This window comes from Lissotriton helveticus, chromosome 8 (assembly GCF_964261635.1).
Source record: "Lissotriton helveticus chromosome 8, aLisHel1.1, whole genome shotgun sequence".
NCBI lineage: Eukaryota > Metazoa > Chordata > Amphibia > Caudata > Salamandridae > Lissotriton > Lissotriton helveticus.
In genome coordinates, this window is record NC_136069.1 from 742,669,393 (window position 1) to 742,694,628 (window position 25,236).

The window sequence follows — 25,236 nt, forward strand, 5'->3', positions numbered from 1 at the left end:
AAACACAAATGTTTAATATATGTTAAGAAATACAGGTGAGATTTTGCATATGCTCATAAAGACAAGTGAAAATTCCACCAAGCTGTAATGAATGCAAACTAATAACGGGCAGGTCACTGAAGGACCACATTGTTCCACGGCACAAGTGCCTCCTATGGGAAATGAAAAGACTGAGTTTTGTTTGTTTGTGTGCGTGTGTGTGTGTGTGTGTGTGTGTGAGGTGGTGGGGTGGGGGCTTGCAAATGAAAAAATAACCAGGAAAGAAAACATTTAGAAAATATGACTATTCAGCAGATTGGCTTTTTTTTTTTTAAACAAGCTATCATGAATAAGGTTGCCAATCACACATGTTAACATACAATAAACAATTCTTTCATTGATCCTCTCATGTAGCCAAATTTGAGGATTAGTGCAACAATAGTAAAGCTCTTTGACCGACAATAGAAAAATGTCCGACTCCAGCGTAATCACAAAATACAACATCACCTGGTGAATCTTTGCTAAATTATTGAGAATAGGAAATGGCTTGGTGATTCACACCGAGAGCTTGTTAGGAGAAAAATAACTCAGTCTGCTTAGAAGCATTTCTGTTATTTTCCATGAGAACCTATCTAATATGCAAATATTATCTATAAAACTAGATGCAATAAACAAGTAAATAACTATTTACTCTTCCACTATGCTACAGCATACCTAGTCCAGTTTCATTTGGCCGTTTTCTCCCACTTTCATTTTTACGGGGTGATATATCAAACCTGATTTGATTTGCTGGTGACCTGGACTAGCTTTAAAAAACTTTAATCTCTTTAACTAGTTAATTTAGCTAGAGGGCTCTTCTTCACTACGGATTAAACCCCAAGTCCGGGTATTAAAAAATACTTAAGTTGAGGGTCGATTTGTAAATGAAACAGGAAAAAAGGCATGGTTAAGGCTCCTTGCACCAAGGGACACTGAACTATGATGGATCAGGGCTTTCAGAACAATGTTTTACATTGTCAATGTCTGCCGTAGTTGATAGAAGAAAGAAAAGTAGGACGAGGGGCCTACGTAGGATTTTATGGTTACTTATGTTTTTTAGTTTAAATACATTTAGTTATAACCAAAAGACAAAGTCTGGAATTGAAAATAGGATACCAGAATGTTCGTTTAGATGCATGCAAAATACCAAACATGGACTTTAAAAGAAGTCTGGCATCGTGCAAATGTTGAATATCTGTTCGGAAAGGAACCGCTAAATTACGTTTTAACAAGTGCATAATTCAATTCTTTATTTTGTTGATGAAAAAGTCACATTTTCCAGGAGTGTATGCAGATTTACTTTACTTGTAATAACACAAAAGACTTCCTTTTCTCTTTTCGGCAGAAATGTTTCAGCACTTTGTGCAAAAAATTCATACGTTATTTGAGTGGAGTGGGCGCAAACATAAAAACAAGCCCATATCTTTCTAACTGAACATAAAAGCAGCAAAATATGAAAAGCAATTTGCTTTGGATGTCCAAAAACTACAAGCTTCATTCAAATGTTCCCTTTAAATAGTTCGCTTGCGACTGAATGAAGGGTACATAAAAAACAGTGGTGAACAAAATGTGCATGATCTGCATCTTCAAAAAACGAGCGGATTGTTTCTACTAAGGTTTCTACTGGATAGTCGTTATGCCATATTCCCAGATGATGCTATACTTCCAGATAGTCATTTCTCAAAGCAGTGGGTGTGAGAAGAGCCTTGGCACAGGCCCAGGCCCTTGATCACCTATGAAGAGGACTGATTTCCCTACTTAACGACCGCTTCCGATGACTTCTTTTTCTGTGGTTGTGACCTCTCTCATGCTTATCTTCTTTCCGTTCACCACTGTAAGCTCTCTTGTACAAAGTAGAGGGTGGGCTAAGGCTTCGCTGCAGAGGTCTGCCAACTCTCCTGGAATGTTTTTTGTGATGTTTCTTTCCGTTTCTTCGACCCTCATCTCCACTGCCAAATTCTCTCTTGTGTTTACTTAGATGCCTTCTGAGTTCATCATCAGAACTTGCCTCTCCTTCAATCTTTCCTCGTTGTGATGACAACTCCTTGCATGAACTTTGCTCCATGCTCAATTTATTGATACGCCAAATGTCACTATTAAGAATACTGGAATGCACATCAAGATGTCTTTCTTGAGATTTGTTGTCACTCTTCGAGTCATTTAGTTTAATTATTTTGGTAGAATCATCATCATGAGCGACTCCATTGACATTTTTGGAATTTTTTATAATATCCTGACTGGACATCACATTCAACTGACTAGCTGAGGTTTGTGCTGAAGTAGACGTAACATAACAAAATGACTCCGATACTAGTACAGGATTGCCAGACTTCACAGAGTTGCAATTCGGGATGGTGGCCTCATCAACTTGTGAGATTACTTTCCTCTTTTTCTGAAGGTTAGTTAGCAGTTTTTCTCTTAGCTCTCTCTCCTTTCTTTGAAGTGCAAGGGTTCGCTGTTTTTCTTCCTCCACACGTCGAAGCTCCGCCTCTTGCTTCCTTCGTCTCTCCTCAAATTCTTGGCGACGGATTTGTTCGGCTTCCTTCTGCTCTTGTTCCAAAAGTTTTACGGTCTGCAAAACAGAACAAAATAATAACTTAAGTAAGAAGTATAAAACAAATACCCTAGGACAAGGTGTCCAAAACAAGGATTCAAAAAAAGTGTTCCCATGCAAACAGCAACATTTAACTGGACATTGACAATCAATGCAAAAAATAATAATATTTATAATAAAAAGACTTACAGTACAAAGGCAAGACATAAGAGACCTGCAGCTTTAATAGATATATATTTTTTAAATCTCAAAGTTATGATATCTTTATAAGGCTGTCACAAAGTGCTAGCTTTACAAAAGGTATCAACCACAACAGCCTTAACCCTTGCAAGGGTGCATATTTTTTACTTTTCTATTTAATTATATTGTACAGATAACAGGTTTTGCCCTGTATTTTCTTGAACGGACATTAACAAAAAAGTAATATTTTGTGCTACAGGACTATAAATTGAGTATTTCTTTTTGAGGCCAAAAAGTACGAGAGTGCCAGCTAAAATAAAAGGGAATAGGATGTGAAAAAAATAAAATGTGACTTCTTCTGAGGAATACATCAGAAATCTTTTCCATGCATGGTTTTTAAATTATGGGCATCGTGCAATAAAACAAGTATTACATTTTGTCTGATTTTGGGGGCGAAGGGGGTTCTGTATTGTGCGCTGGGTTAACTCAGTCATTGTCATAGACTGGTCTTTGAAATTAGATGTAACGTTTTTAATTGAGGTTTGGTGGTGGCTTTTAAGTGGGGTCTCGATCTATGGCCTAAAGAACAGGAATTGACGCGGCTTTCTAAGAGGAGCTTGGTGAAAATCCCAAGAAGCATATTGATCGGAACTTCGGAATGGAATGGGGAATTTTAAAGTGTTAAAAACCTTTAAAACGGGTCACTGAATTGATGTTTAAAAAAAAAAAAAAAAAAAAAAAATGCACGAGCATTCTAGATTGGACTAATGGGACCTGGATAGAGCTTTCACCTACTGCAATTCCAAATGTGCCAATAATTCTGTAAGCCTTCTAAGCTTCGAATCCATCTGCCCCTTCGATAATCTCCGGAGGAGGGGGTGTTTTGGGGCTCACTTCAAAATATGAAACTAGCTGTGTGTCTGGCTAAAAGCACCTTGTAAGCTTTCCTGCTTGGAATCAATGTAGACAGATCAGGATCCTCGATGCACTGGATTAGTGTTGATGTACCCTTCCTCCAGGCGTGTGTCTAAGCTGGCAAGTTGTAGCACAGCATAACATAAGCTAAAATATAGATGTCCACGGAAACGAACTAAAGCAGTGACCAGTCTGCTGACTTAAATAAAGTCAGTCCTTCAAGGGTTCAAGAGATTGGATAGTGTCAGATAGATTACAGTGGATTAGTGGGTGTCCAAGCTGAAGAACTGGGAATTTTTAGACTACCACTATAAGAGGCATTACTGTGAGTAATTACTTTACACAACCAGTCATTCTACCTCCAAGTGACTGGCAATGTTATAAATAAGGCTTCCGTTTTTCAACGTTAACTGATTTTATTTTTACAGATACAGACAGAAAGAAAAATGTGTATCATGTCTGTATTTACTTTTAAAAGCAGAAAAATACTGAAAAAGGCACTTCTTGGGAGAGGCTCTCCATGCGGTCTTTCATGAATTCCAGGCAACAGCTGAGTAGATAGACAGCATGGATTTAAAAAGCAGGATGAGAAGTCCTTAAATACAGCATATGTTCACATATGTTTGTAGTATAACGCTAATATGTACCCGCAAGTGTAACGTTTTGTTATACAGGGCTTCTTAATTTGCACAACAGGCATCCATGTAGGAGTGCACTTTCAAGAGTTAAATAAACATGAAAATATAACATTTTACAACCCCATTTAATCTCCAAACACACAATAAATATGGATAAATAATAAGATGGCTAAAAAATAAATATGGAGACTTACAGACGGAAATGTTACAAAAATAAATACCATAAAACTGGGAGCCCCAATGATAAAGTACACCTGCACTGGTCCTATCTAAGTCCCTGTCCACAGTCAGGTTGCAACCTCCCCAGTGATTAAGAGGGCACTCGGGGCTTGCAGAATCCATTTCCCATTCATTACAAAGCCATTGATTGCATCCCGGGGAGGGGGGGCGGCTGTTAGAAATGGGTTTTCTGGTTGGCTAGGGTAAGCGCCTAAGCCAGGCAGAAACCACCACTCTAGACAGGGCATGGGAGGTTACATGCTGGAGATAACCCTTGCTCACCCCTTGGTAGCTTGGCACGAGCAGTCAGGCTTATCCCGGAGGCAATGTGTAAAGCATTTGCGCAACACTCTTGCATTATCACTAGCATCATAAACGCATTATGTTTGCATCACATTAGGCATAAAACACAATGCATAAATCACAATTAGGAGTGCACCGTAGTAACACTCCCCAGGTACATACATCGCCCTCAGCATAAACACCTTATGCGGAATCTCTGGGCCCTGCGCCCTACCAGGACACAAAATGACCCCAGACCAACTGGCCTTCCTTGGGGCCCAAATACCCTCAGTCCCAAATGTCAGGGCTCTAAACGTAGGGCCTTTCACTGGCCCTCTGGCTGCCTTGCAGCAAAAACAATGTGGGTAATGTACTGGGGGCTGAGGGGTGCATCCCTCCCCTTCCTTCACCAAAGAAATGGTCCCACGTTGCTGCTGCACGCGCTCTCACGGTGCAGCTGAGGAAACTGGCTCTGCACGGGCACTAACAGTGCATAGGGAGCCCCTTTTTAATGTGGCCCTTCCATTGCCGCTCTCGTCACCACAAAGAGGCCAACAACGAAATTAGGCCTGGCACCAACCATGCCTGATGACCGCCCAAAGAGAAATCAGCTCTAGCAATACCAGTGCCTCCGGAAGTGCCAACACTGCTCCACGCACTATCCCCACTCACCGGGACAGATCGTTGCCGGCTCCAGAGACTGGCAATATGCCTCAGGGGGGGTCTCGCTCCCGGGGCCCTCCTTCACATCTCTCGGTCTCCTCTGGCGGCCGCACCGCCTTCCGCGCCTTGCTGACTGTCCGAGTCTTCCTGCAGTCACCGGGGAACTCAGGACTCCTCCAGATCCTCCGGACTTCAGCCGGGAGCCCGCGAGGCTCTGGCTCGGCAGACACCGGTCTATCTCCCCATTGGCCGCACACAAGGCACTCTGCTTCCTGGGCCTTAAGCTCCACCCAACGTCAGCCAGCCTTGCCAGACTTCCTGATTTCCCCGAGGCGGCGGCTCTTCACAACTGCGGGGTGGGCTCCCGCTTCTCCATGAGCCCAAATGTAGGGTAGGCTCCCGCTCAGAATGAGCACAAATGCGGGTTAGGCTCCCGTCTTCTCCTGGAATCACAGGGGAATCCCCATGCCGGGATTAAGACAAATCGCAGCCTCGCACTGCAGGGCACCATGCTTCTCCTGTTCCTGGGAGAAAGTTATAGTGCTCACAAGGCGATCAGTCCAGAAAGTAGAGCTGGGCACAGGCAGGCCAGCTCACAGGGCCCCCTGGCAGAGAGGCAGTCCCTTGTGGTGGTTCCTCCTGGGGCCCAGCACTTCCAGCACCCAACACAGCACAAAGAAGCACGCCTCTCATGGGGTCACTGCCCCAATACTTATAGGACATATTCCTTGGTCTGCGCTGGCACAGGGCCTGGGGGAACCAGCCTCAACTGGTTCTGGGGGGTGTTTGTCAGATGGGCTCAGTCCTCAAACACCACAGGGGGGCAGAGCCAGCATTCACCTAGGCAGGCAAAGAGCTGTTCAAGGTCATGGGACTACTCCTCCCACTACTCCAAATGCAGATCTCCTATTCAGCCTAGCGCTGACTCACCCTGCCCTCCCTGGAGCCACACACCTCACCAGTCACTGTCACTCCAGAGCCAGACATGCAATACACATCAGGAAGGCAGGCAGACATAGCACACAGAAATGCCAACTTCTAAAAGTGGCATTTCTAAAATAGTGATAATATATCCGCGCACACCATTACACAACATTTATTATTACTATTCCAAACATACCAAACTTGACCACGCTGCTCCTCTCATATCAGTAATTCCCACTGAACCCCTTAACAGGGAATCCCCAATGCATTCCTCTGGGAGGGCAGCCTCACAGCAGTGAGAAACCAAAACGTCCGTTTGTCACTACCAGGACATCTCACACGCTCAAGGTACATGTCCTACCTTTCACCTGCAATGCACCCTGCCCATTGGGCTAGCTAGGACCCACCTTAGGGGTGACATGCAGTACAAGGGGGTCACATACGTGGCACACACTTTAGGTGCCACGTCACAGCTGCAGTAACACTGTGCGCACAGGCCCTGCAATGGCAGAGGCCTGAGACAAGTTTGAAAGGCTACTTTGACGGGTGGCACAATCAGCGCTGCAAGCCCACCAGTAGCTATTAATTTACTGGCCCTGGGTATCTGAGATACCACTTTACAAGGGGCTGACCGGTAAATTAAATATGCCAAACAGGTGTAGACCAATCTTATCATGTTTACCATAGAGAGAACACGCACTTAACACTTGACAGCAGTGCTAAAGTGCCCAGAGTCCTAAAACTACCAACACCAGGTCAGGAAAAAAAGGCTAGGAGAAAGGGAAAAAGTTCAGGGATCACCCTGCAAAGAGGACCAAGTCAACAGTGACAAACCATTAAAACATCAATATAGTTTCCCCACTCCATTTACCCAATATGGAGTACAAATGGAGGAGGTCAACTATAATGACAGGAAATGTGCATTAGTGAGATCACAACGCAGTCATCCCATGCTGGAGTAACTCACCTAAATGTAGGACTAAGGACAGGTTTGGCAGGCTGCTAAATCTTTAGTCCTTACTTGGTTGTCAAGCAGAAATCAAGACGGACAAGACAAAGGTGTAAATTTACTAACATCTGAAGGTGGTCTACATGTAATGTAGAGGAAAGTACACAAGAAATATCACATAAGCAAGGCACTATGGAGAGGAGCCTCAAACCGGTACTGCAAGTAATGTGCCCTCAAAGTAGCCACTATCCACCCAGAACAAGTATATAGAGGAATGCATCAAACAAATATAACAGGCACCACATCACCTCAAAGCCAAACACATACATGCAGGAGGATGTTGAGGAAACTAGTTATGGGAGACTAGAGGCTTATCAACCCACTGGTGAAAAGGATGACTGTTGCCCTGTGGAAAAGAACATTGCCACAATCAAATAGACCAATCTCTTCGGAAAGCAATGAGGGGGATTTGGTTGCTCACTAATATGGCTGTGAGTCTAGCAGAGCATTGTGTTTACTGGGATGAGCAGAAGCAATACATGGAAGAGAAAAAAGGAAGGTGGGAGACACTTTCCCACCATTGCAAGGATTTTGTCTCTACATTTCATATTTATAATCTAATTTTGCACTTATGGGTGCGTCACTGGGTACCTGAGTGCAAACCGGTTGCAAAAAGTCTTCATGCCACATCCATGACATTAAAGGCACTCCTTACAGCTGCATTTGCTGTCAAGCTATCTTCTTGCGCATATTTTTTGGGATCCATCCTACAATTTTGGTAGGGGATGAGCTAACACCACCATACAAGGAGTATGACTCAATGAAATGAACACTCACCACAGGAGTGCAGTGATCTATTAGTTGAGCATTTTAGTCCCAGCTACGAGTTTACTGAATTTGACAGATACTTAGCATGTTCAGTTTATTATTTGTAATTAAATTTACCCAGAACCATCAAAATGAGGGTCAAAAAGGTGTTCATTTTCCAATAAATGTGGTGTTCTTTGACAAATTCACATAATTTGGCAGACATTTCGCAGGTTTACTCTTTTGTAGCTGTAGAAATTGTTTTATACTAGAAGATCAAAAAATGGGGGGGGGGGGTTAAAAAAAGAAGAGGGTGGGGACTCCGCATGTGCTAACATCTTTGGCCTCCTCTTTAATTGATCTGTAAAATACCTGGCTATCTATTACCAGTAATTGCTCGGTTTAGGACTTGCAGGTTTTGTACCAGGGAGGGAGGGGCAGAGTTAAATGGAAGGGAAGAAAATACGGATTTGCTAATAACTAAGAATTCTATTGGGATAAAAACAAAGCTGGCTTCCAATGATAAGGACTTTGATAATCGAAGATCACTAAAGCAAGAGCAAGGCACACTGTTTTAATATTAAATGAATTTTCATATAGTGCCTGCTACTTCAGTAACACTACTTATTTAATTACTTTCACTGGAAAGAAATTCTTGGTCAACCCAATAGCATTCAAACTGGTGATCTCCAAGTCCCAAGCAGTTATGTGCTTAACTTGCAGCCACATTTTATTGGCCACATTAAACAAGATAATTTAATTATAAAAAGTAAAATGTAGAAAGGGAAATTAGTCACCTTAGCTCTACCCAGTAGCTCCGCAATCAATCTGATTGATTCCAGATTCCTCTGAGCCAGCAGCAACTTTCTTTCCTCCAATATGATTTTCTCTTGCAATTTTCTTTGTTCCTCCGCTTGCAGTTTCTCCAGCCTTTTCTGGTTCCTGCGTGCTTCTCGATCCCTTAGTTTCTTCTCTTTCCTGCGCAATTTTTCTTCCCTTCTTCGTTCTTTTTCAAGCTCTTCCTCTTCTTTTTGTTTCCTAAAACAAAATGTATATTTTTATTGTTAACCAAACCATGTTGAGCTATTGAACGGACATGCTAGTAACATGTTTGAAGCCTTACAAATAAACTATGTATCCTTAGCCAAGCACCTGAACTAAAGGCATGAGCACGGATTGTCCAAGAAGAAGAAAACAGAATTACACAGTGAAAGTGTGTTCCCAATTTTACTAAGCAAGACTACTACCATCTTAGTTGGAAGACACGGTTTGAGCTAGCACAAATATCACAATGGAAATATAAGGAGATTGTATTTATTCTAATGTTCTTCTAAACCGATCATATACTCTAAATTGACGCGTGAATTAAAAGCAATGATTTAGATTGCATCAGACAAAAAGACTAGGAACTGCAAGGGAATGCATTAGTAATAATAATGTTTTTATTGTCCAATTAATAAAAATCATTACAATCATAACGAATAAAAACAACAAATTTCTCAAACCAAAATAGTAATATTTGAACAGATGCACTACAAATATTAAGATTATGTAGTGATGACATGCTGTACTGGACCATTGAAACCACATAAAACATAATAAAAGTAATATTTCATTTATTTAATTTCCTTATGTAACAGCTCAATACAAGTAATTAACATTACATACGATCGATTTTCGCCGCTTTGCCCAGCCCAGTAATTAACATGCCTTTGTAAAATGTCTCCGAACAAGCTATATTTGATACCAACACCTATCATATATAATGATATCTTAATCTTTATAATGCCTCCATAACTCTACTCTGAGCTTAACAGCTTTTTTTTTTAATCATATGCGAGGGAACCTGTATTGCAAAACAATAGTAATACAACAAGGTTATTAATATACCATTTATCATTCCTGTACCATGGGTAGAACTTGAGCCTGGGTCAGATTTTTTTCAGCTAGAAGGATGAACTTGACAAATGATTTTTTAACAAGTGTTTTGCCCTAAGAGGCACAACTTAATTGTTTGGTGGCAAGTTCTTACTCCTATTTTCTTAAAAACGGGTTTTAAAAGCATTGCCTCTCGTCGCAATCGGAGTCAAATACATATAATATGCAAAAGCGTTTCATTGACACAACCACATAATCTACAATTTTGTGTTTGCCTAGTTTTTACCCTACTCAGAGCCCCATCCTTTGTTGGATAGCGGACAAATCATATCTTAAGATATCCATCCCTTAATACCAGTTGTAAATGTAAAGTTAAATAAAGTTGGGGCTTGGATTTTTTGTACGAATTAATAACTTACCAAGCATACTTTCTTTTTGCAATCGCCTCATTATCCAATAAAAAGGATAAAAAATTGGTTCGATTTAACATCTGCTTTAAAACCATTTTATTTCTATCCAAGTGTTCCAAAGACGGGAGCTTAAAAGTGTTTAGACTTTCCAATAAATAGGATCTCCAAGCACTAGCATAATCTTCATTTATTATTTCTTGCCAGCATGAATTAACAATAGAACCAGAATCTGAGAGATAAACTGAAGATAGACAGTTTAGAAACATGGATTGTCTCACCAGAATTTGGTTTATTAGGTCAACTCTAATCTGACATTAGCGTGCCCAGCGTTTCTAGGAAACCTAAAATGGATTTAAAGACATTTATGTGCAGTTCATAAAGGAGTTTACTATCTTTACCCCCCCCCCCTGCCCCCCCCCCCCCTCCAAAAGATTAGAGCCATAAGCGAGCGAGGGAATCAACTTCGCCTTCATTACCCTCAATAAATGCTCGTGGCTCGGTAGTCATTTGAAGACCATTAGCTAAAACATATTGGTTAAATGACTATCAATCTTTGAAGCCCTATTGGTGTATGGCGTAACAGCATGGAATAATCTGGTTACTGCAAGTATTTTACATTATGGCCTGCAAAATTTGGAAAGTGAGCATTGACATTTTGCACATGCTGAAATAAATCGGCCATGAAAAGGTTAAAAAGACATGGTGCTAGTATGCAGCCTAGTTTAAGTCCACTATGTGTTCCCAAGCGACAGGTGGTACCCCCGCCACCTCCCAATTTTACCTGCACCCTCGTATTTGAATATAACAATTTGATCAAATATAACAGCTGTTTCGGTACAACCCATGCCAATAACTTTACCCAGAGTAAATTACGAGTAACAGAGTCAAATGCAGCTGTTAAATCAACAAAACATATGTAAAGCTTTTTTATATTTTGTTTGCTCTAATAATGCTATTCACATAGAGTATAAAACATTCACAAATTACACAGTCTCCCTTAGATCTAGGCTCTAGTTTTTCGTAGGTAGTTCCCTATGTTTCACTCCCTCCTCGCTCTAGTGATTAGATATTCCCCATTCATTTAAGGGAACATCCAGGATAAGCCTCACTAGTGGTCAGAGCCCACTCCGACTCTAAATGAATGTCATAAGTGTTCCCACGTTGGGGCGCGAAGGGGCGGGGGAGTGGAGAAGAGGCCAAGCGCATGGCCAGCGAGCCAACATGGCAGACGCGACTTTGTGAGGCTCCGTACCTAATCTCTCACTTATCCTGGTTGGCTCCTGCCATCAGACAGAGAAAGTTGTGGTCTTCAGCTAACACCAGACTGTGGTCAAAGCTGAGTCCCTGCGGCAACCTTGAAGCACGATCTTGGCCCGTAATGGCGGCTGTGGCAGAGAGCGCCGAAGCAGAAGAAGGAACATGCTGCCTACTGCGTGACTGTCTCAACGGCTGCGGAGCGGTCCTCCGACTGGGTGTGCTGCCACCACACCAGCGGACCTTATAGAACGCATTTTCAACCCTTGCTCGCCCCGTCGCTGCCGCGGCCCTGGCTGTGTAAAGTCACCCGTGATCACATTGGCGCCAAGGCCTTGTGCCCAGCGATCCAGAGGGGTGGGGCCCTGATTGCATGGCACTGGCAGATGTGTCCTGCGAGTCCTTGGCCGATACGCATCTGCCAGTACAGCATTGAGGGGGGGTACCACTGCTGCCTTTGAACCAGTGCCGGTTATTGCATGATTGGATTGCAGACCTTCACCTGTTGCTGGAGGCAGCCTGAACGAGACTGAGGCCTATCCCCTGAACCTGTGGGCCCCCGCTCCCAAGTCGTTGCTGGAGAGCGCTGAGGGACAATACCAAGGATGCAGACAAGGCAGGAGCTGGGAGATTTGTGACACGACGGAAGCGCCTCCATTGGCCCGTGGATAGAGGCAGCCCTTGGTGGGATGCGATCCGCATCCTGCTCCCGGGAGTCCTTGCTCCCGCTGCGGTGATGAGGCAGACATTCTGGTCTCTGAGGCAGAGGGGAGTGCTGACATATCAGTCTTCCATCCAGTGAAAGATGGAAGATTCCCTACGCCCTGCATCCTGAACTCTCCCAGACACTGACCGGGCGAAGTAAATTACACCTCACCACACATTGGGGATCCACCCCAGAGCAGTCACGCGAGTTGGGCCCTACCTGTGTGGTCGCGACAGAGGGGGCTTTTAGCTATCCCAGCTGCTGTGTGACTGTCCTGAGGATACGGTTGATGCCTGGAGACGGAAGGTGTCATTAGGACTGGGTGCGTCTAGACACTTTAAGGAGGACGGACATTGTTCTACCGGGGGAACCAACCGTAGGCGTGACTTGGCCTATACTTTCTAGTGGGTAGACCCCACTGTTGTGCCTGCAACCGAGTGTGCTGCTTCATGTGTTACTGTAGTGCCGTGTGGAGATAAGCCTTGCGCCTACGGCGGGTGGGATATGCATGACCTGCCCCGCACCCTGTGCCCCTCTTACGCCCGCTTGTGCCAGAACCAGGTGACCTGATTTACGCCCGCACCTGCAGGCGCTGTGCGACAGTTACTGCCAAACACTACGAGCTTGAAACACCTACCGCTGCGTGGAGACAGCCAATGCCAACATCACTGGAGAACAGACAACCAGCAAGAACGACTATGTGTCTATGGCCAGTCTCCATACACACTCCTTTACAGTTGTCTAACATCGAACGCCCATGCTCTTGGTGCACAAATTGGCAATGAGCAGCAGAACGCGTCGTGCACCGGCACGCTGGAGCCGCCACACGCAGGGGGCAATGCAACTGGTGACGATCCAAACGTGGGGATAACCGCAAAACTGGATTCGGTAACTGAGCTGTATTGGATCAGACAAGCTCGTCTCTTGAAGCTCAGATCGACAAAGTAGCGTCCGATTTCACTTTACTGCGTGCTGACCACTACAATCTGGCGGAGTCCAGTCACATGCTCAGAAAATATCGGAATTGAAGACAGTTACTACTAGTCACGCAATGGCCCTGCAAGATGTCCTAGATTGGGTACAGGCACTTGAAGACTTCAATCTGCCCACTTCTCAAAAAGCCCTCCCTTCATACTACGGATCCCAACAGCTATAGGCCAATATCCCGGCTGCCACTGCCGGCTAAGCTGATTGAGAAAATCATGAACTCCCAGCTCTGTTCCTTCCTGCGTAACTCGAAGGGCCTAGACCCAGCCCAACATGGGTTTAGGGAGGGTCATAGCACCGAGACCGCTCTGATTAAATCTATAGAGGAGGTCCGGAAGGTGCTCGATGAAGGGGGCCAGGCAGTGCTGATCCTTTTGGACCTGTCTGCGGCCTTCGATACGGTCCACCATGCTTTGCTGGTGGATCGGTTGGAGGGCTGCGGGGTCCAGGGTCAAGCACTTAACATCTTGAAAGCCTTTCTAACAGACCGGGTACAAGTGGTGGCGATGGGGGAGTTCGAATCAAGACCTTTCGAACTCCCTGGGGGGGTCCCGCAGGGTTCCTCCCTAAGCCCCACTTTATTCAATATTTATGTATCCTCTCTTGCCCCGGTGATCAGATCCTTTGGGTTCGAGTTAACATCCTACGCAGATGACACCCAGATTGTGGTCTCGGTGCTCCCGGGGACAGAGGTGGGTGTGGCAGTCAGGTTTCGGGACTGCATGTCAGCAGTTAGTTCCTGGATGGCAAAAAGCTGTTTAAAATTGAACTCCTCCAAGACGGAGGTGCTTATCTTTGGGTCAAACACGAATCTTTGGAGCCCCAACTCGTGGCCCATTGACATGGGTCCTCCGCACTCCCTGGTTCTGAAGGTGAAGAATCTTGGTGTCATTATTGACAACCAACTCTCCTTCCAACCCCAAGTCAAGGCGTTGAGCTCCTCTATACATTGGACTCTGAGAATTATTAGGAAGGTTCTCCCCTTCCTACTGGAGGGAAGTAGAAAGACGGTGGTGACAGCTCTGGTACTCTCACGCCTCGACTATTGCAATAGTCTTTTTCTCGAGGCACAACAGCGGGTGCTCAACAAACTTCAGGTCCTACAAAATGCGATCACCCGCCTTATTGGGGGATTGCCTAAGTTTTCCTCAGTTACCAAGGAGCTGGAGAAGTTGCACTGGCTCCCGATGCGGAAGCGAATTTTGTTCAAAGCCCTCTGCATTGTCTTTAAGGCGTTACATGGTCTTGGCCCTCTGTTCCTTCAGGATCATTTCCAATGGTACAGACCAGGAAGACAACTTAGGTCGGCCAGTTTAGGGCTAGTCAAAACAGCTCGTATCAGGAAGACGCGCTGGGGCGGAAGGAGCTTTGTTAGGGGAGCAGCGCTGGCGTGGAACTCCTTCCCTTTCTCCATTAAACAAAATGAGAATCTGCTGACATTCAGGAAAGATCTGAAAACATGGCTCTTTTCCCTCTAGCACCCGAATGTCCATTCCCCGGGAACTATCACTTCAGCGCCAGGACACCGACTGGTATTAGTGCGCTTAAAAAGTGTTATAATAAATAAATAAATAAATAAATAAAAAGTCGAACATGCAGAGGGACGCTCACGTCGCAACGTCATCCGTGTAGTGTGCCTCCCGGAGGTAGAGGAAGGACGGACCCCGGAAACATATGTGGAACACTGGCTCCGAGATATCCTGCCTGCTGGGGTGCTGTCACCGCACTTCGTAGTGGAACGGTCGCACCGTGTGCCGGCCCAAAGGCCCCCCTCCCAGAGCTAGACAGCGACCTTTCCTCTTCAGACTCTTAAACTACAGGAACAGGTGAAGAGACATACCTTCACAGCAGTGAAACGACAACTGCGTAATTTGGAAATTCCCTATTCTCTGCGATTCCCCACCAGGTTGAGAGTGGTGGCTAAGGGGACTATATGTGTTTTTTAACTCTCCTGATGAGACATGGGATTGGCTGGAGGAATCCGACCTATGGACAGGACTCTGCACCTCAAGCTAGACCGGTTAACAAGAGAAATAGTCGTCGTGGGAAGCGTGAGCGGAGGAACAGTGCATCCAGATGAGCAACAGCGCCGCTGCCAGAACAGAGGGCGATGGAACACCGTGATGTCCTGGAAGTGGTTACAACATTGGGGACCCATATCTATTGAGAGGGAAATCAGCTCCTTCGGTTCGGCAACTACTAGTGGCTTGTTCACCCCTAGGCCTGAAGACTGACGAACTGCGGCTACCAGATGTCACCACGCAGACTGCTGATGACCTCATGTGAGGGACTGCCAAGACTCAGGGACATGAGAGAAGGCCACACACAGGAGACTGCCTTGTATTGATTAACTGTGATGCTGTTGGTTCACCGCTGTGCGATCAAACTTTGCTGACCTACGTGCAGTACAAGGATGATGTACATGTATTCTGAAGTCGCTACAACACAGACTTAATACACCACGCCCACTAACATACAGGTGGGGAAACAGGCGGTTGCTCCCTGGCAGAGGGATAGGCAATAGGTGTAGTAAAGCCTACCTTGTCCACACCCCCCATCAGTCTCCAGACTGAAATAGTCACTGCCTCGTTGGGCAACGTAGTAGTTTGGACAAACTTCATTGTGGAGTTTGCCCCGATTGTTGATATGGTTATGGTTTATGTCTTCCGTTTTAGTTCAGCAAGAACAGCCAACGCTCCCAGTCTACATGGTGTGCCGGATATGCCACTGCTCACCTCACATGCACGACAACATATATGTATATATTTTTTTTTTTGCAGAGTTTTATATAGTGCGAACTAGACCCGAACTGAATCAGATAGAGTGCTTTACATAGCACCAGTTACCTTACATGAGGACACACATTCAATTTAGGCACGGGGAGGTTAAGTGATTTGCCCAGAATCACAGGAGGTTTTTGGCGTCGTTACCAAGACTCGAACCCAGATCCCCAGGTCCGAGGTCGAGCGCCCTAGCCGTTAGGCCAACTCCTCTCCCCAATATTGCCCAAACATGTCAAGTAAATGTGCCAACGTTGAATATATGCGGTATGCATACACCCACCCACCCATAGATTCTCTATATATTCGTACCTACACCGATATAAGATGCACAAAGCATTACTTCAGGAGACACACATGTCACAGCTCAAATTGGAGCGCCTGCGCAGTAGATACAGGGGTCAGGTATTTGACACCACCTTTTCGGCACATGCACGAGGGACGTTAGTATGGATCCGGGCTGGGGCCCCATTGACATGTGAGTAGGTCCTCAATGACGCAGAGGGCAGGTACATCTTTGCGAAGGGGAGTTTAAAGGGCCAAATCATGCTGCTGGGTTCCATCTATGCCCCGAACATAGACCAAGTTTCCTTCCTTGAGCGCATCTCTGGGATCCTGGCCCGATGCAAAGCCATCCCCTGGCTGATGGGGGGCGATTTTAATTCAGTACTTAACGTCGATCAGGATAGGTCTTTCCAGCCATTAAATAGGACCCCTTCCCGGTCTAATGCGAAAGCCCTCACACATTGGCTTACAAATTGTGCTCTTCTAGATATTTGGTGTTTCCCAAATCCCACTGCCCAGGTTTAATCTCATTACTCCGCAGTACATACCGTGCAACAAGAAAGGCTGGTGGGATCACAGACACTACTCCCCCTGATCTATGGCACGGACTACGTAGGGCGGACGCATTCCGATCATAATTCCCTGTTACTACAACTCAAATGGGAGAAGCAGCACCCTCCGGTTCCTACGTGGCGACTCCAAACCAGTGCACTGGAAGACTTGGCATTCCGTGCCACTTGGAATATCCGTAAGTAACTCTGCAATGCCGTCACAAAAATAGAAAACCAACTGTTGCGCTATGAACAAGGAGGGGGAAGAGTCGGGCAGAGATGCAAGGCGTCTTGAGGTGCTGCGCTCTACGCATGCAGAAGAGTTGGAGTCTTCGCTGCCATAATTATACTGCACATACAGCTCGGACACATGCTACTGCTAATAGAGCGGGTAGGCTCTGAGCGTGGCTGATACAGTAGGAACACACTCACACTCCCATTGAGACACTGTGGGGGAAGGACAGGCCAGATGTTAGGTACACAACGTGAAATACACGCCGACTTGACACAACTATGCCAGCTTATACCGCTCCCGTAGACGAGACACTGGGCGAGAACTAGAGGGGTTCCTAAACACTTGGCAACTGCCCACGGTGGGTCGAGAACATAGGGAAGCAGTTAACACACAGGTTACACTGGAAGAGATTGGGACGCCATACAATCACTTGCTTCTGGAAGGTCACCAGGCCCTGATGGGCTACCAGCAGAGTCCTATAAAGCATACTGGGTCTCCCTTGTACAGTCTCCACATCTCATACACCACTGCATTAGAGTCCCAGCAGCTTCCACCATCTATGCGTGAGGGGCATCTGATATCGCTGTTGAAACCTCAAAGATCCTACGGAAATGGGCTTTTATAGGCCCTTAGCTTTGCTTAACACTGATTACAAGATACTAGCATAGGTGTTAGCACATAGATTGCACAGGTCGTTCCATCACTGGTTCACGCGGATCAAAAGGTCTTTGTACCTTCCTGCAGTACCTCCCTCAATTTACAGCGCTTCTTCAGGGTTTCTGCTTATACAGCATAAGCATGGCCCTGGGCAGGTTGCCTTGTATTGGACCTGGATAAGGCTTTTGATTCCTTGGAATGGAGTTACCCATTTATGGTACTCAAGAAATTCGAGCTGGGCCCAGTGTTCATCCAACTGACATGTCTCCTCTACACAAACCCCACAGTCAAAGTCAAAGTGGGACCCTACCTTTAAGACTGTCTTCAATACAAAGGGGTACACAGCAGGAGTGCCCTTTATCTCCACTCCTGTTTGCGTTTGCGATGGAGCCATTGGCAGAAGCACTACATACCCATCTGGGTGATGGAGTGCCCCTGGGAGATGCCACGCAACAAGTGTTGCTATATGCCGATTACCTCCTCATCTACATTACGGACATCAACAGTGCCCCTGCCCGCCTTACACAATTACTGGAGGGGTTTTCTGGGCTGACTGTCAATGTAGATTAATCCCGTATTTACTCATATACAGAGGGACTCCAGAACCCTAATTTCGTTATGGACAGTAAAAAGGTCAAGTGGGTGGCTGACACGTTCTGCTACTTAGGCATCCAAATCTACCACCGCACAGATGATCTAGTTGATGGGAACCTATTCTGGAGGGGTACATCACTCAAATCGCAGATGTGATTTTGGAGTACTCTACCATTATCTGTAACAGGCAGGGTTGCACTTACTAAAATGGTAGTGCTACCAAGATGCCGGGCTATATCCCAGCCTCTCTTCACCCCAATAGAAAAACAAATTCAAGATTTTATCTGGGGCAACGCCAGACATAGGATGGCGCAGAATAAACTAAACCCGCTAGTGGACCAAGGGGGAATGGCGGCTCCTTGTCTTGAGCATTATTATCTTGCCTCACAACTTCAAAGGGTGGCACATTGGCTCTCAAACAATCATTGGACAGATACTGCCACTACGCGTCCGACATTCAACACTTGGAGACTTCTATTAGGAGGGGGTAATTTTGCCATACACGAACCTGGTAGAAGAAGATGGTCTCCCGCCTGGCCATTTTGATTCATCGTGCATTAGTGGCTTTACTCACGGCTAGGTGGGGGACATGACTGCCGAGCCACAGACACATCCTACCATGCAATACTTGCAAGCGATGGGGTCGGGAAGGTACCAAACATGATGGTTTGCAGCTTCCCTGAGGGCGCATGCTGCAATTAGCCTCGACACATTGCGTCATAAGTGGGAACATGATCTGGGGCACCAGCTTACAGATACAGAATGGCTCAGGTACTTGAAAGCCCGACACGCATACCCCACAATACGAGTTTCCGGCAAATACAGCTTTTCATCGTTCACAGGGCGTATCTCACACCTGCAAAAATTAATCAATACTTCAATCGTGTAGATGCAGTGTCCCCAAGATGCACTGAACGAGGGGCTGATTTCATCCGCATGGTATGGGGCTGTGCCTGGGTGGGTACCTATTGGAACCAAGTGGCCTCTCTCCTGCGTACCTGCACCGACAGAACGCTAACACATGACTGGCCAACCTACCTGTTGCACAAATTTCACAGAACTCCCGCTACAAAGGTTACCTCGAGATCCCCCCCCCCCCCTCCACCACCCCACCCCACTTTAATGGCCTGGCAGAAGTCAGAGCTTGCATGGGCGAAGGAGGAGAGCATCGCCATTCGGCGCAAGGAAACACTGGGACTGGACAAGATCCCCATTGCAACATGCTGGGGCGCTCTCTATAATGAGTGGACGCTCACTGTGGACATGGCAGGAGGGGATTCCCCTAAGCCACACTCTATAAGTAACGGACGTCATCCTGAGCTTGAGTGGTGGATATACTGCGTCACTTCCCTGCTGTATCACACACTACTTGTACACACAGGCCAATACAAACTAAAGATGGGGAATTGTTGTTGGTAGTATCTGTAGTGAGTAAACACAACTTCCAACAGGACTTCAAGGGGCTGAACAACAGTAACTAAGGTTTTAATGTGTTCTTCTTTTTGTAAGTTAATGCAATCTCAATTTTAATTTCTCACTATACACTTATGATACCGCCTAGCACAGTGCAAATAATAATGTTATTATCTGTGTAGTGTTAACTTCTGTAAAGGCACGCAGCATAAGACAGTTTATAATGTGCATACTCTTTTGAATAACTGCAGCCAAATGTTCTCAATCGTTGCCCTGCATTACCCCCCCTTTTTGCTTTTTTCTCCACAGCTTCTCCCCCCCCTTTTTTTTTTTACAACTGATTGATGAACACAAAATGTGACTATATTCACTAACTTGGGGCTACTGTTACCTTCTGCTCTCGAACATTGAGCCCTTGATCCTCATAGTATGATGCCATATTACTGTATATGTACCATACCCATGTTACATGTTCTAAGATCTACTACTGCTTGCACTTAGGTGTTATTTGTATTGTAACCTCTTTAAACAAGAAAACAATGAAACATGTTTGCAAAAAAAATATGTATTCCCACGTTGCAGCGCTATCTAGAAATGATATTTACCCAGGGCCAACTGGCCCGAAATCAGCCTTACCCACACCTGCAGGATCGGAACGACCAGAGTTCCTGAGCGCACTGTGCCCCCTCTGCAGGCACTGGAGCAGCGGGGGCTGACTCAGGTTAGTTTCCCGGCTTATGGGCGTTCTGGATTTCCTCACACATGGTTGTGCAACCACAGGGACCAGAGGTTTTTCACAGCACCTCCTGGTAGGGTGAGTCTGGTGGGGGAGGGGATGACAATTTTTGCGGTCTCGAACTCCTCTTTCTTTAGTCCATTTCCAGACGTCAAATGCGATAGAGTCTGGGTCTTTAAAGTTTATGTTAGCGGTCTACTTCCGTTTGAAGTGCCCACTCCTATGCCCTCTCTTCTCCTTGAAAGCAGCCTTTCACAGCAGGAGCGACTCCAAAGCTGAGAGCCCGACAACACAGGCCACTGAAGGCACTAGCGTGTACTGCGGGATGTCAGCCACAGTGATAACTATCACAAGTTTAGTCCAGGGCCTCAGCCCTACTCTTTATGATTTTCTCATCATCCCATCATCTTCCCGAGATGTGCTCAGGTCCCTTCCTTGTGAACTCACTCTGAATCAAAGAGTACCATTTGAAGTGTACAGGAGATGCCTGGCTCTCCCATCTCCAGTGTCTCAAACCGAGCTTAGAGTAAAGCAGCTTTATAAAAATCTGTCGGGTCGGGGGGGCGGGCTATCTCCTCTCCTCATGCAAAACCATGCAGTCCTTGGTTTCTCAAAATGGAACTCGGAGTCCTCCTTGTATTGTAACCTTCACAGGCACACAAACACCCACCCAGTATGTGCAGATCACTACATACTAAACTGATGTAGGTCAAGGACGAGTTGAGCACACAGCAGTGGAACTCTGAAAGAGTGAGCCTGAAGGCCTCACTTCAATCGCACAGGTTAAAGAGGGCCTCTTCACTCCTACTGACCCCTATATGGGATGATGCCACCACCATGCTCCTGCTGCTTACATTATGGTAAAGGCAGCAGACTTTAACCACTATGAGGGTAGCACTTTGGGCACCACTCCCAGTCCAACAATATTGCAATCCTTGAGACAGGCCTATGTGATGGCAGACATATATGATCCCTGTTTGCCTATTGTACGAAAGTGCCATTTTCTGTCATGGTCACCCCAACTTTTTGCCACTGGTATGCATGTTTTTCGACTAATGTGCACTGGGTCCATCTAACCAGACCCAGTGCTCTTTCCATAAAAACAAGGTAAACGGTCTAATTTGTTAAAATTAGCACACACATTAGTCTACGTTTTGTTGACCTAGGGAGAACGGTATGACCTTGCTTTTGCCCTGTAGTCATAACTCCCCTTTCAGAGACAGATAATTCTTGTCAATTGCGCCTGAATATGGTATTTCTATAGCGCTAACCCAGCTAAAAGGTAGAGTTTGAATGATTTTTGTAACTTACAGTGTTAAGTGACAGATCTTTCATAAAGGTATTCCACCAACGTTCCAGTGAAGCTTCACTGCTACTTACAGGAACTCATTTGATTTTATACTCAGGTTGCATACACCAAAGGACAGAGTTTCGCCTATGCGAGATCTATTGGCTTTTTCAATGTTTTCTTAGACATGTGGCACAGCATGGGCTGCTGTGCAAAATGGCTCCAAGTAAAGAAAATAATAGTGCTTCCTTTCCTTTATTTTAAGCCATGTTGCACTCCAACATGTCTAAAAAACATTGACAAAGTCAATAGATCTTGCATAGCCAAAACCTATTGGCTTTGCCAATGCTAGTTTTAACTTACAGTACCGCAGGAGTCTCGTGGGACTTCCTCAGGACCAACTGTCAGATATACCTAGTTCTTTACCCCTTCAAGTCCATCAGAGCATGTCAATTCCTCAAAAATGGCTGAATAGATTTACACCAAATAACAAAACCAAAACAAAAAAAAACACATTCAGAATAAAGTTCAACCCTTCTGCTAAACTTAGTTTAATTCCGTTTTTCTGCATCAGTTCCCAAAATTTCTTATAGTAAAAATCGTTTCGGGAGCCACCCTTTTTCTTGGCCTCTGCTTGACGAACCACAGGTAAGTACTCCAGGAAGGAGCGTAGGTGAATATCTGTTTTTCTTTAAAAGTTTTGAGAAGTTATTAGCTAAACAAAACAAGCATTTGCAATGCAATAGGTCTCGCATTTGTTGGAGTTGGAGCTATGGACATTGTAAATGACAATGTTTTTTAGGTATGTTTTTAAAGTGGAGTCATAATTTAAAGAACAAGAGGTGCGTAAACACACACTTCGTACATATAGTTGTTGCTTAGGAGAAGCAATGCTGCCAGTAACTGCACCTCTTTTACTGCCAGCCTTGCTTCTCATAAGCAAGGACTATAAGTTTAAAGTTTGTGTTTACACACAGCTTCCAGGTTTTGAAAACACAGAAATAAGTAATTGTCATTTACAATGACAATAACGCAAACACCTGCAAATGCGAGACCTATTGCATTGCAAATGCTTGTTATAATTATGTCTCCAATACTCCCGCTGAAATGCGGTTCAGACTCTTACCAGTCTTTCTTGACTAACTTCCTTAAGGTACTCCTCAAGATCTGAAAGATACTTCCCATGTCTATTGTTGTGAAATAAAATATCCGATGTTTTCCGACGCACTCAACTAGCACACTCTACAAGAACTGCTGCAGCATGTTTATACTCCGGGTCCAGAGCGACCACTTTAACAACTTCAAAAGGATGAGACACAGAGTGACATCACTCAAGACAGAAATCTGTGCACTGGAGGCTTCACACACCGCATAACCCACCCTGCTATCCAGCAATTACAGTGCCAGCCATGGAGGCTTTACTTTCTAATTTAGTAAAGCGTTTCTTCATTCAAATAGGCGGGCTTCAGCTGAGAAGGTTACGTTCCGAGTCTGCACATTTATATCGTTCTTTCATTGTGCTATTTCGGGATAGAATTACAAAAATGTGACCAGTCAGCGCTGCAGCACTGACTTCCTACTTTCCAAACGCCAAGAAATTGCAATAATGCACGTAAACACACGATCAGAGCTCTCATTTCAAAGACGTATATTTATTTATTTTTATTAGGTACCAGGAAGTTGTCAGAGTGCTGTAAGGTGCTTTATATACGTATTATTAAATATTATTCATGTTTTGAGGCTCGGGACGAATAAGTGATTTGCCCAGAATCATGGAAAAGTAAGTGAAGCAGTGATTCGAATCCGGTTCCATTTCAATGCCACAAGTTACAGCCGCAAGGCCACATATTCTTCCCTAAAATTAAATGAATTTTTTAAAAAATTGCTTTTTCATTCCTACCAAAAAACACACTACGTGGTGAACTTGCTGTCTGCAAATTTTTTTGTGAACCGATATTTGTGTGCTGAGGGCGAGTACACAATTTGGAAAACATGTCTGTGAGAATGAGAACTCTTTTGAACCCCCTTCTCCAAAGTGTAAACACCTGTACGCACCTGCAAGCCTTGCCAAGCATGCAAAGGTGCTGGCACAAAATTGGCGGGTGTGAAGGTCAAACACATTACTTTAGTCTCATTAAAACAAAGACAAATATGCCACAGGGTATGCCATGAATGTACCCCACACATGAGGTTTAGTGATGCTGCAGTGGGTGACTACGCCCCCATATTTATGTTCTGTGTACATGAGCGGCCACAAAAGGATTACAGGTCATAAAACAAACTAAAAAAGATAAATCCATCCATATTGCTAATAAAATACCAAAAGTAAAATACCTAAAAACGCCACTAATACTAAACACCTAATCCTGAAAACAAAATCTTGAATATCTTGAAGCCCAAAAATGAATCCATCGCATCCAGTACACAAATAAAATGCGTCTAACTCGCGATTATAGTTATAAAGCGCTATAAAAATCCTGATATTCAAATACAATATTCAATGTAATGTTGAAAGGCATTGCCCATACCGCCAGCTACTGACCAGAAGAAAACAATGTTTTTCTTTGTCCTATGTGCAAACGGGAAATATATTTATGACATTAAAGTTTTGCGAAACAAAACGCTCAAACAAAAATAAAATAGAGCCAATCAAGACACCAACTATAACCAGCACTTCCGTGTAGTCTGCCGATTTCTGCGCCGGGTATTTTGTGGCTAGTGTTGGACTGAATTCTCCGCAGCGCCAGAAAGCCTGTAAAGTGTGCGCTGATCCTGTATAAAAACCAGGGGGGCCGGCATGTGGGGGTTTGCTCTGCCTAGTCTGGGCAGCGGGGGTGTAAGTGAGGAAACAGGCCGACCGCAAAAAGACAGACACCAGACAGGGAGGAACAACAGGCAGACAGGCAAATGCACCGCACTGACACCACAATGATGCAAAGACAAACATACACACAGGACAGCTGGACTTCATAGAGAGACCAAGACTGTGGGTGCGGGGGATGCTGACAGGAGGAGACACCACACACACACTGCACAGACACCAACATGAATCAACCAGCAGGGGAAAACAAGCCGACTCCGTGGAGCCGACGGGGGGAGGGGAAACTGAAAGCACACGATGTGCACGCTGCCAGCCTCAGGGGACAGGAGATGTGCACGCATACGGAGTGCACATCTCCTGTCCGTACGCGTGCCATCTCCTGTCTCCCTTCGGCACAGAAAGTGGCAACAATAGTATCTCGCAAGGCGAAGAAGCGCATGCGCTGCGTTCGCTAGCGAGACCTAAAAGGTTCATCCTGCGGAAACTCTGACC

General features: G+C 45.1%; 1 protein-coding gene across 1 annotated transcript in view; it reads right to left on the reverse strand.

Moving 5' to 3' along the window:
* Positions 1–1,241: 1,241 nt before the first annotated feature.
* Positions 1,242–25,236, reverse strand: part of AKAP17A (A-kinase anchoring protein 17A) — a 79,622-nt gene continuing 55,627 nt past the window's right edge. Inside the window, exons 4-5 of the mRNA XM_078657567.1 lie at positions 8,947–9,187; positions 1,242–2,590 (exon numbers count right to left, since the gene is read on the reverse strand). Coding sequence (XP_078513693.1) covers positions 1,748–2,590; positions 8,947–9,187 — 1,084 coding nt within the window. The 3' untranslated portion in view covers positions 1,242–1,747. The remainder of the gene's footprint in view (positions 2,591–8,946; positions 9,188–25,236) is intronic.